This window comes from Phoxinus phoxinus (assembly GCF_949152265.1).
Source record: "Phoxinus phoxinus genome assembly, chromosome: 19".
In the NCBI taxonomy this organism is placed as follows: Eukaryota; Metazoa; Chordata; class Actinopteri; order Cypriniformes; family Leuciscidae; genus Phoxinus; species Phoxinus phoxinus.
In genome coordinates this window covers 27,071,955-27,087,276 of record NC_136894.1, presented here as the reverse complement: position 1 = coordinate 27,087,276, position 15,322 = coordinate 27,071,955, and the positions used below count along the sequence as shown (strand labels likewise).

At 37.8% G+C, this 15,322-nt stretch overlaps 1 protein-coding gene across 1 annotated transcript; it reads left to right on the top strand.

The window, feature by feature from the left end:
- Positions 1-883: 883 nt before the first annotated feature.
- st3gal1l2 (ST3 beta-galactoside alpha-2,3-sialyltransferase 1, like 2) lies at positions 884-13,768 on the top strand (the record flags this gene model as incomplete). Its single annotated transcript, XM_079591254.1, has 6 exons — positions 884-1,096; positions 1,564-1,757; positions 2,044-2,223; positions 3,744-3,789; positions 13,405-13,524; positions 13,604-13,768. The coding sequence occupies 6 exons, from the start codon at positions 884-886 to the stop codon at positions 13,766-13,768; spliced, it is 918 nt and encodes a 305-aa protein (XP_079447380.1).
- Positions 13,769-15,322: the final 1,554 nt, after the last annotated feature.

Here is a 15,322-nt window from a genome sequence, read left to right as displayed (position 1 = left end):
GCACCTCCTACTAGTCGTCATTATGTAAAGCAGAATTTTTTCTGATAAAAGTGTTTTCCAACATAATGATGGAAATATTAATGCATTTAAAGCATAAGTTTTCTTCAGGCACTAATTTGCAGACTCTCAAGCTACGCAGTTGCGGGGTCCACTTGTTTAAGCAGCAATGGAGGGAAATCTTACAATTTCAAAAAAACAAAACACAAAGGAATGAAAGAAAGAAAAGTACCATGTGGGAGCATTTTACTGAAATAGTTAACCAGGATCAATCAAGTGTAATATGTAATGGCTGTGAAATATTGCATATGACAATAAATTATCAAAGCCTATATCCAGCCTTTGCTTTTGCTGAGCGTATTTAATGTTGCAGTGAGGGGAAACAGTCACAATGTAAGATTGTGTTTAGGCTATTAAGGAAATGTAATTTTGCCATATAGAATAACTTGTGTGGTGTGGGTCGGGTGCTGATATCAAGCCTGATGCGTGCTATTTCGGATGCAGCCTGAGATTGCATGGGCAGTGGAGAAAATCACTGACTGTGTGTGTGTGTGTGTGTGCGTGCGTGCGAGTGACAAATGTTAAGGGGTGCATGGATTTAGGCTGGTATTTCAGTTCTAGACAGGTCAGGATGCACATTTGTATTGATGATTGTAATTTGATTATTTAATATCCGATTGTTGATATTTGTGTTTAAAAAATTTTTTTTGATTAATGCTTTCGACTCCTATCCAATTTTCTTGGAGTGCCTGCCCGAAGGCCCACCAGGGATTTTGATATTTTGCAAGCCCTGCTATGTCATGCAACCAACAAAATACCCCTTTTTTTTCATCAGGAGAGTAGAGGATCAAAGATGGGCATGTTAATGCATTATAGGCGGTCCTATATGACAACTGTCATATGTGTGATCATAATCTGCATGCTCCTGGTGTTCCAAACCCCGGTGGATGAGTTCCCTACAGGCATATGTGCATGTAAAGACTGTGTCAGAGAGCAGACTCACAGTACTTGGTTCAATGAACTCTATGATCTCTCTATTCAACCACTGCTCAGCCGGGAAAATTACGTGCTCAGTGAAAATATCTACAAGTATTGGAAGGTACTGATCTTACATTTCTTTAAGTGATGAATTAAATAACTGTAAAATGACATTGAATCTTTTCCAAAAGCTGACGAGATGCTATGTAGGCCGCATTTTAAGACAGCACAGTTGTGCTTACAACAAAGTTGTTCCAAAACATGGGATGCATAGGATGTCCCAGAATGCATTATGTTGAGCTCAATTAAAGTAATCGATGCAAGATGGTGGACTAATCCGTTTTGTTAGTCATTAAGTTTACTTAATGTATTTTTATTCTTATGACTATCGTGTCATTCCCTTGGCAACATGTTCACGGCAAATTCTATTGATTTAATTTAAGTTGAGTTTCTCGTGCTCTTCAGCTCACTGGGTTTTGGAACAGAAGTTCAGTGTAAGTGTGTTAACATTTGTTGATTATTCGTTTTTCTGTCAACCTCAAAATACTAAAACCTCTTACATTTAAGTCTCTTTTGCATGCTTTCCAGGGCCTTCAGAAAAATATGAACAAAGGCAACTACACAGTAGTGGTGGAGAAGATGTTTTCTCTCTTCCCAAATAAAACACAATACTTAGATGCTAGTCCAAAACGCTGCAGGACTTGTGCTGTGGTAGGAAACTCAGGGAACCTTAAAGGATCCCGTTATGGACATCTCATAGATCTTCACGACTTTGTCTTTAGGTAAAGAATGATATATAACAGAATCTGTTTGACTCTTTTTGTGAGACTCACCTCTTGATTTCCAAGACATGATCAAAACTGTGTATTTGTTCAGTGTCACTTTTAGCCATACACTTTGTAAGCTTTGCAGTCTGCTGTCATTCTTTGCCCAGTAAAGCTTCTCTCTTCATAAGCTAAAAAAAAAAAACACCATTTAAATGCATTTCAATTTGATTGACGATGTAGTAATTTTGTTTTTACATGATGATCACATGTTTCTTGACCCAGTCATGCTTTGTTAAGCCAGGATAAATATGGGCCCAACAAAAGGTTATGAGAAGGATGTGGGTTTTAAGACCACTCACCGGTTTATCTATCCTGAGAGCGCTGTAGACGTGGACAAATCAACTTACCTGGTGCTTTCCCCATTCAAGATCCTGGATATGGAGTGGCTCGTCAGTGCCTTCACCACTAAGAACATCACAAGGTGAGAAACAGATAATTAAGTAATGTTTCTCAATCTCAAATGGCTGATACACTCATATAAATAAAGCTTCTTTGTTGGAATCTATGGTTCCATGAAGAACAAAAAGGTTCTTAATACTGGAAAAGGGTTTACCAGATTATAAAAAATGTTCTTCACACACGCACACAAAAAAAATGTAAGAACTGTTTACCGAAAGGTTCTTTTAGGAACTCAAAATGGTTATTTATCATTGTTGCGAAGAAAGAAAAAAAATAATTTTTGGAATCTTTATTTTTAGGAGAGTAACTGAGTTCTACTTACTGATACCCGTTCTTGTATCTACAACCTTGCTGGTCCTGGAACAACATTTCTGTCAACCAATCATATTTTAGGGTTTAGCTTTGGGTTGAGTTTGGGACTTGACTGACATTTAATCAATATTTTGTTTTCCACTGATGGTAGCTGTGGTTAAAATTGGTGTGTGTAATTTATGGGCCATCATCTTTAGCATACCCATTCATCTTTATGGCAGTGGCTTGACTGGAATGCTAACATATAGCTTTCTTCAGGTAAACCTCCTTAATTTGAACAATGGCAGTTTTTAGGCCTTGTTTGAAAACCTTGTCATTATTTTTGCTATTGTAATGCTGCTATTGGTGCAGAAATTACAAATTCTAAGTTAGAGTTGGGGATATATCTAACCTCACCCTCATTTACTTGTATTGAAGACCAAGGATGTGGTAATTGATTTTAGAAAGAAGGTTTCTATGCACAAAGTCACATCCATTAAGGGTCAAACACTGAAGGGTGTGCAATCTTTCAAATACTTGGGGACAATCATTGATTTGAAGTTGAGTTTTAAAGCCAACTGTGAGCTGTGTGTAAAAAGGGGCATCAACGTTTGTTCTTTTAAAGGAAACTTCAAAATGACAAAACACTGTTGATTCTGTATTATCGTCCTTTTATCAAATCAATTTGGTACATTTTTCTTTAGTGTCCTGGTACAGGAATTTATCTTTAGCCGGACCTCTATTAACCAAATTTTAAAATGGTCCAGTAATGGACTGGGGAGCCGCTACTTAACCCTGCTTCCCTGTATACAAGGAGGTACATCGAATGGGTGTTTAAATTTTAAGTGACGGGCATCATCCCCATATTGTGAGTTCCAGCACCTTCCGTCTAATTGCCGGTTTAGAGAACCGCATTGTACAACAAAACGGTGTAAGAACAGCTTTGTCCCTTTAGTGATTAATCATATGAATAGTGTGAAGTAATGGGTATATTATAATGTTTTAGTGGTTAGTGTTGTTTTTTTATAGTGTTGTCTATTCTTGTATTTTTTATGGTATGAGAAACAGCCTGAACTTGTTCACTGAAAACTAATTTACCTAAGGGTATAAAATAAAGGAATCTGGACATGAATCTATGTTTATTTGATATGTTGTACCAGGACAGCAAAAGATAACCAACAAATTCATCATGTTTTAATGGTACCTTATTATTTCTTGTATGTAATTTTGCTCTTTTTTTCTTGTCTTTAGAACTTACAAAAAAGTAAGGCCGAGCATAAATGCCAGCAGACATAAGGTGAGTGATGTTTTGACATTTTTAACATTTGAGGAGCTCAGATTACTTGTGTCAATCATGCGACAATCATGAGAATCTGAACTGCATTGTTTTGTCATCTGGATAAAGGACACCATAGGGGAGACTGACTTAACCAACTTGAGTTGCGTTAAAGAATTTTTGGAATTTAGGGGAGTGAAGCTTATTTGTTTCAGGTTTTCACAAAACTGGTTTAGACTAGTGATGTCAATTTACACAATTTCCAAGGGTCTGCATCATTATTTAGTGGGGCTACATTATTCTCAACTATTGATCTTCAAAGTGTGTACTATTAGGTCATGTTACAACCTGACATCAGAGACTTTGCTTTTATCACGCACGAGGGATTGTTCCGTTTCTGTTGATCTGTTGGTCTCGGCGCCATCAGCATTTCAAAAGAAGATGCGCATTATCTTCCATGATTTACAGAACGTGTCAAATGACTTGATGACATTATTATATGGGGATGCACTGCTGAGGAGCTAGAAAGCTTGCTGAAAGCCGTTCTGCTACATCTACAGAATACAGGACTTAAAATGAATTTAGCAAAATGTCACTTCAAACAAACCAGCTTACAATTTCTGGGTCACACAGTCACAGCGCAGGGTATCAAGCCTGATAAGCAACAGCGGTCTACAATGCTACTGGCCCCGGCTTCAATGGATGCTGTTAAGTTGCGCTCTTTCCTCGGCTTGCTGTCTTGGTACAGTAAATTCATTCATAATTTTGCCTCTGTTGAGCCATTACGTGCCTGTTTGCGGAAGTAAGCAGAGTTTTTCTGGTCGGAAGAAGCAAATATCAGTTTTTCTGATGTCAAACAGTTATTAGTTGATAGTCCTGTTTTGGCCGTTTCTAACCCTGATCTGCCTACACTCATCTAGACTGACACGTCTGATTATGGCCTTGGGCCGTTTTCTCATGCATACACCCTGATAACTCTGAACGCACCGTGGCTTTCACGTCAAGAACTCTCACTCAGGCCAAATGCAAATTTGCATGGTAGAAAAGGAAGCCCTCGCATGCGTTTGGGCAGTAGAGAAATGGAGGACATACTTGTGGGGTCGGACATTCAAATTGCGTAAGTGCATATGCAGTATGCAGATTAGATCCATCAGGATCCTGGCCTGACAGTCTTGTCCATGTTCAATGTTTCTATGTTTGTCTTGTATTTGCCATGTGGTCCTCTTGTCACGCCCCCTTGTTTACATCTAGTCCTCATTTCTCTAATTGTGCTCAGGTCTCTTTATATTGTGCTCCTTTCCCTCATGTCTCTACTTGTTTGTTGCATGTGTATGAGATTCTTGCTTGTCTACTGATCTTTTAGACAGTATTTCCTGTCAGGTCTAGTTTTTGCATTTTATTCTTTTGAATTTGCTTTGGTCTAGTTCTAGTCTTTTGCTCTAGGTTTCTCAAGCCTTATTTTTCGGTTTCTATTTTGATTTGACCTTTCTCTGTTTGTAGCTTCAGTTATTTATTCCTAGTATTTCTTTTTGTTTATAATTTTATAATTTTTTATTTTCAGTTAAATTATTTTATTTATTTTCTGTAGTTTCTGTGAGTGAGTTTTTATTTCTGTTCTGCTTTTTCTTGTTGTTCTCTCTTGTTGTCTTGTTGTGTCTGTTCCTGTCCTCCATCCTAATCCATCCTGGCTGCTGCTTTCAAGACCAGGCAGTGTCACTGATACAGCTTCGGTTGCAGCTCAAAGTTTCAAGCCTCTGGTTCCTCAAGCTACTGCCTGATCTTCAGTCATTATCTGGTGGTTCTCCATCTCCTCGATTATCCAGCATAGCCTTGCCCGGGTCGGATCTCATCGGTCTTCCCTTTCTCCTGTTGACTGCCCTGTCCTACTGTTTGGATCATTCTCACTCTTAACCATCCCTATTGTGCCTTGTCTTGTCAATAAAATTCCATCCCTTGGTCATTCTGCATCTGGGTCGTCTTTCTCCATAAGACTGCTTGTGACGAAACCTGACACCATCAGGCATTAACCACTCTACTCACCACTAAAGGAGACTGCGCAAGAATGAGTGCATTAATTTCCACACCTCTGTGTTTAGTCATCATGGAAACCCGGAGTGCATAGTGATGGAAAACGGAACTCAATTTACAGCTGCGGAATTCTCTGCCTTTCTTGAAGCGAGGGACATCGTGGGACATCTGTTGGCAGCTGGGTGGTATACCGGGACATCACTCATGTGCGCACGCCGGTATACCACCCAGCTTCCAACAGAGCAATTGAGTGCTTCCATAGAGTCTTCAAGACTTGCATTCAGTCTGCAATAATTCAGTCAAAATCATGGAAAATGACAGTTTGCAAGACCAAGCACAAATTGTTGTTTTGTACAGCTAAAAATAACTGGAAGCGAATGAAGCCAGACACATTTAAATTGCAAATGTCCCCGTCCACAAGTGGATAACATGCAAAAGCAACATCTTCCCAAACTTGTAATGCGACGCATTTATAAACCTGTTGTCCAACAAAACATGTTTTTAAACTCACTTCAAAACATCAGTCGAGTTTTTGAAATAACTATCTTTTGTGCATGTGCTCCTTCAGTAGGCGTATAGGGGTAAATAGGGCATGACGAACAAGAGAGATATTGAGGATCTTCAACTCTCCAGCCCCAGAGTCACAAACAACTAAATGTTATAGCGTTTCAAAAAGGGCCTTTAATTTTCACATTAAGCAGGGGTACAAAATTAACCAGGGCAGGGATGTTAAATAAAACATTACAAATAAACCAAAAATACAAACAAAAGCATTACCTCGAGGGTGACCCAAACAAAAGAAAACAAAAATAGCAACTCATTTAACATTAACTTACCTATAAAAAAAAAGAAAGAAAAAAATATATGCATGTATTTATAATCAGTTGTTTAAAAAAAATGGCTGTTTAAATTGCAAATTGAAATTTTAACCAGAAAAAAAAATACAAATCGATTTTTCCCTCAAATCGTTCGGCCCTATTTACATATAATTTCTCTCCGATGTGGGAAAACTTGGCTTAGGTTAGGGGTATGGGGACAGGAATGCTTTTTAAAATCTTTTTCCGGTCATTCTATAAAACAAGTGATATACATTGTACATGCACTACCATTCAAAAGTTTGGGGTCAGTAGGTTTTGTTTTGTTTTAATTAAATTATATTTTATTCAACAGAAGCGTAAAAATGATCAAAAGTGACAGTAAAGAGTTTTATGTGCAGGTTTTTTTTACTTTCTATTTAAAGAAAAAATATATCACGGTTTCCACACAAAAAAATTAAGCAGCACATTGATAATAATAATACAATGTTTCTTAAGCACCAAATCAGCATATTAGAATGATTGCTGAAGGGTCATGTGACAATTGCTTTGCCATAACAGGAATAAAATACGTTTTAAAATATATTTAAACAGAAAACAGTTATTTGAAATTGTAATATTTCACAATATTACAATATATTTGATCAAAAAAATGTATTTGATAAAATAAATGCAGCCTTGGTGAGCATAAGAGACATTTTAAATCTTACTGGCCGGTAGTGTGTGTGTAAAATGTTTTTGTATGTGTTTCTGTTACTGTACACAACTTTTTTCAAGACAAATCAGTGTATTGTTTAAATTTAAACAATTTATTTAATTATTTCTAAATAATTTTCTCTTAACTATCTAACTTGATTTTAGTACGCAATTTATAATGGAAAATGTTATATTTGTAGAAATATCAACATTAAATTCTCCAAAGAACACCTTGACACCTTGTCATTGTCATAATACACTGTAAAACAGTGAACCCTGTTACCTTAATGCATAATCCAATGATATATTACATTTGTTAATTTACCTCAAGATTTATTTGTCTAATAAAATGTTTAAAATTAGTTTTAAATACTTTTAAAGAATTTTCATCAAACTGGAGAAGCAAAGAATTAAAAAAAATTGTAGGTTGTAAATGTGACCAAAATATTCACCCTCAATAAACTGAATGCTTCAGATTGAAAATGCCACTGAGTGCAAATGGTTTACCATCAAATCCAGAATGCGTTGCAATCAAGTACTGATTCTGAGATGCTAATCTTTCTTGTTCAGTGGGGGAAAAGGGCTTTCAAGGTGGCCATTTTGGGTTGAGATCATTGTAGTCCTTAGTTTGCAGAGGTGGAAAGTCCAGGGGTCAGAAAGTAAAAGTCCTGCCATATGTTTATTCCACCCATGAACTCAGTCAGCTGATTTCACTAATTAGTTCTATCTCCTGGCTGAAAAACTGTGCTAATTAGCAAATCCAGGTGATTGGAACAAAATACTGAGGAGGACTTTTACTTTCTGAACCTGGACTTTCCACCTCTGTTAGTTTGCAATACTTCAGTCAGCACTTAAGAATCAGTCTTAGACTTTGCTGAAAGTTGCTTTTAGCTTCTTTATAAAAGTCTCCTATTCTTAGAAAAGGCCTACTTTTTACAAAAAAAAATGTTGACACTTAAGTCAAAGCTTAAGACTATTCTTAAAGGAGAACTCCGGTCAATTTTAACATTGAGCTCAATTTTTAGTAAATTTGGAGTGCTGTCAATACAGAGAACAACGACAAAAATCGGTGTTGCCTACACTGTGTTATCCTATTTTTAAAATTTGCACCCTATTGACTTGAATGGGGCACGTTTTAAACCTGCTTTTATCCTCTTATCATCCTTGATGTGTCATTACAAGTGCCCAGCCATGTTGAGTGATTCCTTCAGAGTGAACACGAGTGAATCTGACTGCAGTAGATGTGAAAGATATGAATAAAAATGATGTTAATTCAGCCAGCGGAAATACCTGTATTTAGTTCCTGTTTTCGGTGGAAGTCCAAAGTAGTCGATTGTCGAGTTCACGCGCGTGATCATAGTAACTAAACCTATGCGCGTGAACTCGACAATTGACTACTTTGGACTTCCACCGAAAACAGGAACTAAATACAGGTCTGTGCGCTGGCTGATATAACATCATTTTTATTCATATCTTTCACATCTACTGCAGTCAGATTCACTCGTGTTCACTCTGGAATTACTCAACATGGCTGGGCACTTGTAATGACACATCAAGGATGATAAGACTAAGAACTGGTTAAGTTTAAAACTTGCCCTATTCAAGTCAATAGGGTGTAAATTTTAAAAATAGGATAACACAGTGTAGGCAACACCGATTTTTGTCGTTGTTCTCTGTATTGACAGCACTCCAAATTTACAAAAAATTGAGCTCAATGTTAAAATTGACCGGAGTTCTCCTTTAAGAGCATTTCTGAGAAGAGCATTTCTGAGAAGACACACCCTGACGAAGGCATGTAGCCGCAACGCGTAGGTGGATCTGTCACCATTTTTAATGTTTAGAGCCATTCATCAAATAAAGGCTTTTTAACTTTTTTTTCACACATTTCGAGTGCCTTGGAGTTCCTAATTTAATTAACTACATTTCTGAGAAGTTGTTTACATACCGTCCCTGGTCTTTTCATGATCGGATAGCTATCAGATCACAGAAAACGCATTAAGTGAGGTAAACAGCCCCTAAAAGTACACACACACACACACACACACAAAAAAAATCTTTGAGAAATGTTTTTATGTTTTAATGTGTGTTGTTGTTCAGATAACACCAAAACCTGTTTATGATAAAAGAGAACACTGGCACATTTGTGCAGCAGTTTGGGCCACAAAAACAAACACTGTAAATATTTTCCTTCCTTCAAGGACAGTTAAAAACATGCCCAGTGACAGCACAATGAATGAAAGATTTATATGATAGAGATTTATAATGTCTAATGAATGGAAATAGATCATTGCAACAGCACAAAACCGTCAAACAAATTGAGCTCAAACGGTGAGAAGTGACATAGGCTAACTGTTTCTAAATATGTATTTTCTTTTCATTAAATATTTTAAAGGGGTCATATAATGGTACATGCACTTTTACAAGTTGATTGTACTGAAATGTGTGTTGGCAGTGCCTGTACACAACCATCATAATGATAAAAATCCATCCAGTGTTTTTTTTTTTATCTCCTTATACGTTTTCCCCTGTCTCAAATCGAGCTGTCTGACGAACTGTCGGACGCCCCTCCCACGATTGTTAATTGACAGCAGCGTTTCAACACAGACCCGCCCTGAGCGAGCGGTCATCATAGTCCGCCATTGTTGATACGCTGGAGCAGAATGGCGTCTAAGCGATTGTGGTGTTCTGTTCTTGGGTGTAATAACGAACACAGCAGTCATTTTGATGTTCCTAAATCCGAACCGCTGAAGACGCAGTGGCTGAGTTTTGTTTTCGAAGGGAATATTCCCCACGATCAATGTCAATGCTTTCATGTTTGCGCGAATCATTTCTCACCAGACTGCTTTATAAACGAGGGTCAGTAACGTTATAAAGCTGATTTTGCTAAGAAGCTGCTCCTGAAAAAAGAATCGGTACGAACTATTCGTGTTCCTGCTGCACCTCCAGAAGAAGTGAGTGTAAAGTTTTATTCATCACTGACAAGCCTACAATTACCGAAAAAAAACTTTTTCATGACCATTAGCTGTAACATCAATCTGTCAATGAACTAACGTATACATCAGTAAACACATAGCGTTCGTATCTCACTACTCTACCCTGCCAGTACATACAAAGATAGATCAAAGTGACATTACGTTAACCAAACTCGGTCCTGGAGGGCCGCTGTCCTGCAGATTTTAGCTCCAACCCCAATTAAACACACCTGAACCAGCTAATCAAGGTCTCACTAGGCATACTAGAAACTTTCAGGCAGGTGTGTTGGACCTGGTTGGAGCTAAACTCTGCAGGACAGCGGCCCTCCAGGTGCGAGTTTGGTGACCCCTGATTTAAAGACACATGCACTTAAATGGCGTGTTGAAAACAGAGCTGTTTTTGACCAGGTAAAATTTGTGTTTTCTTACAATACTAATGAGAATTTTTAATTAAAGTATATTACAAACTTTTCATTTAGACCCTCATAAAGAATCATATTAACTTGTACAAAAATGGCATTGTATGACCCCTTTAAAAAATTATTTATTTTAGGGTTCGTTTTGAACAATCATATCAAGCACAAGCAAACCACCACCGGTTTGGAGCAATTTGGATGGCATGGGGTGGAGAATTAGCATACTCTATAGGCTATTTGTTATTTCTAGAAGAATAAATATAATATTCATTTGAACCGCACAAATCAAGCAAAAATTATTGTCATCGGTTTGGAACAAGACAGGGTTGAGAGTGGTGTTTTTTCGCAATATTTAAGGTCATTTTCTAAAAGTTTCTTTTAGAGATGCACGGGTCGCCTGTTTATGATAAAATAAAAATTCTTAAGAAAATATTTGAGAACTTTTCAAGAATGCTTCAAGAATCAAGAATCCCCCAAAAAATTCAGAGAACGTCTTAGGTTACCACTTGAAGAGGGAACGAGATGCTGCGTCGAGAAGCTGTGGGAACGCCCCTGTGTGATTGCGTCGTGAATCACGTGTATAATCAGTCCAATGGAGAGATAAGACGTCATAGGCGGGTGACGTCATCGACCAGGAATCTATAAAGCACACCGGAAAACGGAATTGGAATTGGACGATTTTCACGTGATCGGCCATGACCGGCCGGTCAGTCTGACATATGGCGATTTTTTTTTCCGGCGTGCATGTTACTCAATGAGTGCATTCACACCGGGAGCAGGACCAGCTTGTGAGTGTCAAGCAGGAGCGTCACGTGAGCAGTGGACGAAGCTAAATACGGGTGTAAACAGGGTTTAAAACGTTTTGAGCTTGTCTTTAGACCATTTCCAGATGTAAGCGAAAATGCATTCCATGGGATTGCTTTCAAATGCTCATGTGATTGAATAAGTTTGAACAACCACAAAAGACCGCCTACTGACCTAACACGTAAAAATAAAAAATAAAAAACGCTAGCCAGACGGGATTTAAACTTTGTCAGCTGAAGACCCAATATTGTTTAGTCAGCCATGTTATCAAGTTTCAAGTTTGTATTTATTTATATAGCACATTTAAGAACAGCAATTAGGGCTGACCAAAGTGCTGAACAATACACAAAATAAAGAACAAGGACAAACCACACAATCATGACAGAAACTCATAGTCAATTAAAAGCTAAAGAAAAAAAATAGGTTTTAAGAGAGGATTTAAAAACAGTTAGAGATTGAGCCGCTCTGATGTAAACCGGAAGGCTGTTCCACAGCCTAGGGCCAGCAATCGCAAAGGCTCTGTCCCCTCTATTCTTTAACCGTGATCTGGGGACAGCCAAAAGTCTCTGATCACCAGACCTTAGGTTTCGTGTGGGATTGTGTGGAGAGAGTAGCTCAGACAAATAGCTCGGTGTCAGATTATTTACAGATTTAAAAACAAAAAGAAGAATTTTAAACTCAATTCTAAAATGCACAGGTAGCCAATGCAGTGATTTTAAGATAGGTGAAACATGATCAAATTTACGTTTTCTTTTGAGGAACTTTGCAGCAGCATTCTGAACTAATTGGAGACGAGCAATATAGTGTTTGGGTATGCCAAAGTAAAGAGAGTTGCAATAATCCATCCGTGATGTAATGAGCGCATGGACAGCAATCACTAAGGTTTTCTCAGAAAGGGAGGATTTGATCTTAGAGAGAAGACGTAGCTGGAAAAAACAAGAACTAATCACCACGTTTATCTGTTTTTCAAATTTGAGGTTCTGATCCCAGAGAACACCTAAGTTCTTAATGCAGGATGAAGTTGGATAAAGATAATCCAGATCAATGTTACTGCTATTATAGTTGTTATGTGGGCCAAAGACTATAACCTCGGTTTTGGATTAATTCAAAAATAAGAAATTGAGAAAACCACATTTTTACTTCTTCTAGGCATGCAAAACGAGATTTCAGAGCAGTACCTTTGTTGCGTTTCAAAGGCAAATAAATTTGTGTATCATCTGCGTAGCAGTTAAATGAGTTTGAATGGGTGCGACCGTGCGAGAATAGACCCCTGAGGCACTCCACAGGAGAGTTGGGCTGGCGAGGAAGAAAAATGACCTAGTTTGACAGAGAAACTTCTATTTGTTAGATAAGATCTAAACCAACTGAGGACAGTTCCCTGGATGCCCACAGAATATTCTAGTCGGGATAAGAGAGTTTTATGATCAACTGTATCAAAGGCAGAGGTTAAGTCTAACAGTATTAGGATTACAGGGTCACCAGCGTCCGTCGCTAACAGTATATCATTAGAGACCCTTAATAAAGCAGACTGTGCTGCTGTGACTGTGCAGAGGCTTAAACCCAGACTGGAAAGTTTCAATCATATCATATGTTATATCAGCAATGATATAATAGTCAGCTATGTGTTATATAAGGACGTATTTATGTGAACAGGCCACATTCTGCATCTGTACAGTCAGAAACACAAACACTGCAATTAAAGACTTTAACCCCGGGTTTGGGAATGTGCAGTGTGAAACAGCATCTTATGAATGCAGGATTAACCATTATACACTGGTATTGTATGAGCAGTGTAAAACGTGAATAAAGATAACCCAGGATTCCATTTACCCAGGGTTTAGAATGACCCAGGCTTTTTCAAGTGTGAAAAGGCCTAATGGTGATTAGCGTGTGTTGTTCCCGTAGGTGATGATTCTACATCCTGCTTTCATTAAGTATGTCCATGAGATATGGTTGCTGAAAAGGGGCAGATATCCATCCACTGGCTTCCTCGCTATTGTATTTGCCCTGCACATCTGTGACCAGGTAATTGAAGTTTCCCTTTCATTTAAGTTTTTGGTAGTTTTAAGTTTTCATTTAAGTTTAAACCTTCTCTTTTGTATAGGTTTCTACATTTGGGTTTGGTGCTGACCGTTATGGAAACTGGTATCACTACTTTGAGAATACCTCACGTAACATCCGTACCGGCGCACATAGTGGCAGCTTTGAGTTTGATACCATGATGCAACTGTACTTGGAAAACAAAATTCAGGTGTTTAGAGGGAAATAACAAGTGGTGAACAAATTTCTTTTGCAAATAGGTGCTTTTGCACATACTGTGTCTTTAAAGCACATACCTCACAGTCATATAACCTCAAATTCACTGAGGCAACCTATGAATGTTCAGTCACGGCATTTCGTTTTTTTGTGTATGTGCACGGTTAACACATTTCGGGGGGTTTTTTTAGAAGATCTGAGCATTATCTTTGGTCATTTATGACATATTGACCTTTTAAGACCTCATTAGATTGTATTGTATTCATCACTGTAAATCATACGTATTGATTGATCTTCATGATTGTACATCTTAACAATGTGCCAAGTTGTGATTAACAGAAGTCAAGATGTTAAGAACAATCTGCATTTTTAATCTTTGAAAGGAATTGTTACGTTTGTCCTTTTTTTAAATAAAATAAAAACTTTTTTTAAACTTGGCTGGAATTTATTTCAGATTATACACTATAATTATACATTTGAACTTTGTATTCATGTTTTTGTTTTTAGCAATTCAATGATTTGAAAGGAATCCTTGCGTGACAAGTGACATACCAAAAAGGTCAACCTGAAAACATTCAAATCAGGTTTTTCTGAGGGGTGTGGAAGTATATGACACCGCTTTTCAAACAGACAGCAGCTTGTTGAGTATAATGAAAGGGAATTACGTACATGCATGTGCAGTGGGGCATACATGTTTTTGTCAGGGTTCTGTCATTCCTGTCTAGTCTATTTTTTGGGTTTTGTAAGAGAGCCCTGACACTCCTGTTTTGTCTTGTCTGTGTGTCTTTTTTCACTTTCATGTCTTTTGTCTTGTACTGTGTAGCACACAGCCTGTGTTGTGTAGCACACAACTTGTGTTTTACACTAGCTGTGTGCTTTCTTGTTGTCATGGTTTGTGTGAACTTGATTTTCCTTTTTTATAAAAAAAAAACATGTTAAATGTAGGTATCAAATATGATCAGTGTTGGGGAGTAACGGAATACATGTACCGACGTTATGTATTCAGAATACAAATTATGAGTAGCCTAACTGTATTCCGTTACAGTTACAATTTAAATAATTGGTATTTAGAATACAGTTACATTGTTGAAATCAATGGATTACATGATGATACTTCTCAGTTTCACAGTCTCTAAATAACGTTTGTTCAAATAAATGAAGGCAACTTCATGCATTTCCCAGAAGCCCCAATATGAAAACGAAAAAATTTGCGGTTTGCGTGATCAGTCACATTGAGTCGGAAGAGCAGCAGCGGCGGGAGCTAGAGGTAGAGATGGAGCCGAAACAGAGCCAGGGCAAAAATGTGTTTATATCTTGGAAATTGAAACCGCATTTCACACTAAAGAAAGAGGGAGAACGAAATATAACTGTGCAAGGCAACCTCTGCTTACCAGCAATCAACCTCCTTTCAGCGTCCAAAGACTCCACGTCCAACCTGAAGAAGCATCTTGTAAATAATTTTTTTCTTTAAATTAGCCAGTTTTAGTCGTCTGCTGTAGTTTTATGCAATAACGTTATGATATGAAACCGAAATCACGACGACGCTCAGATCGACGAACTGCGTGTC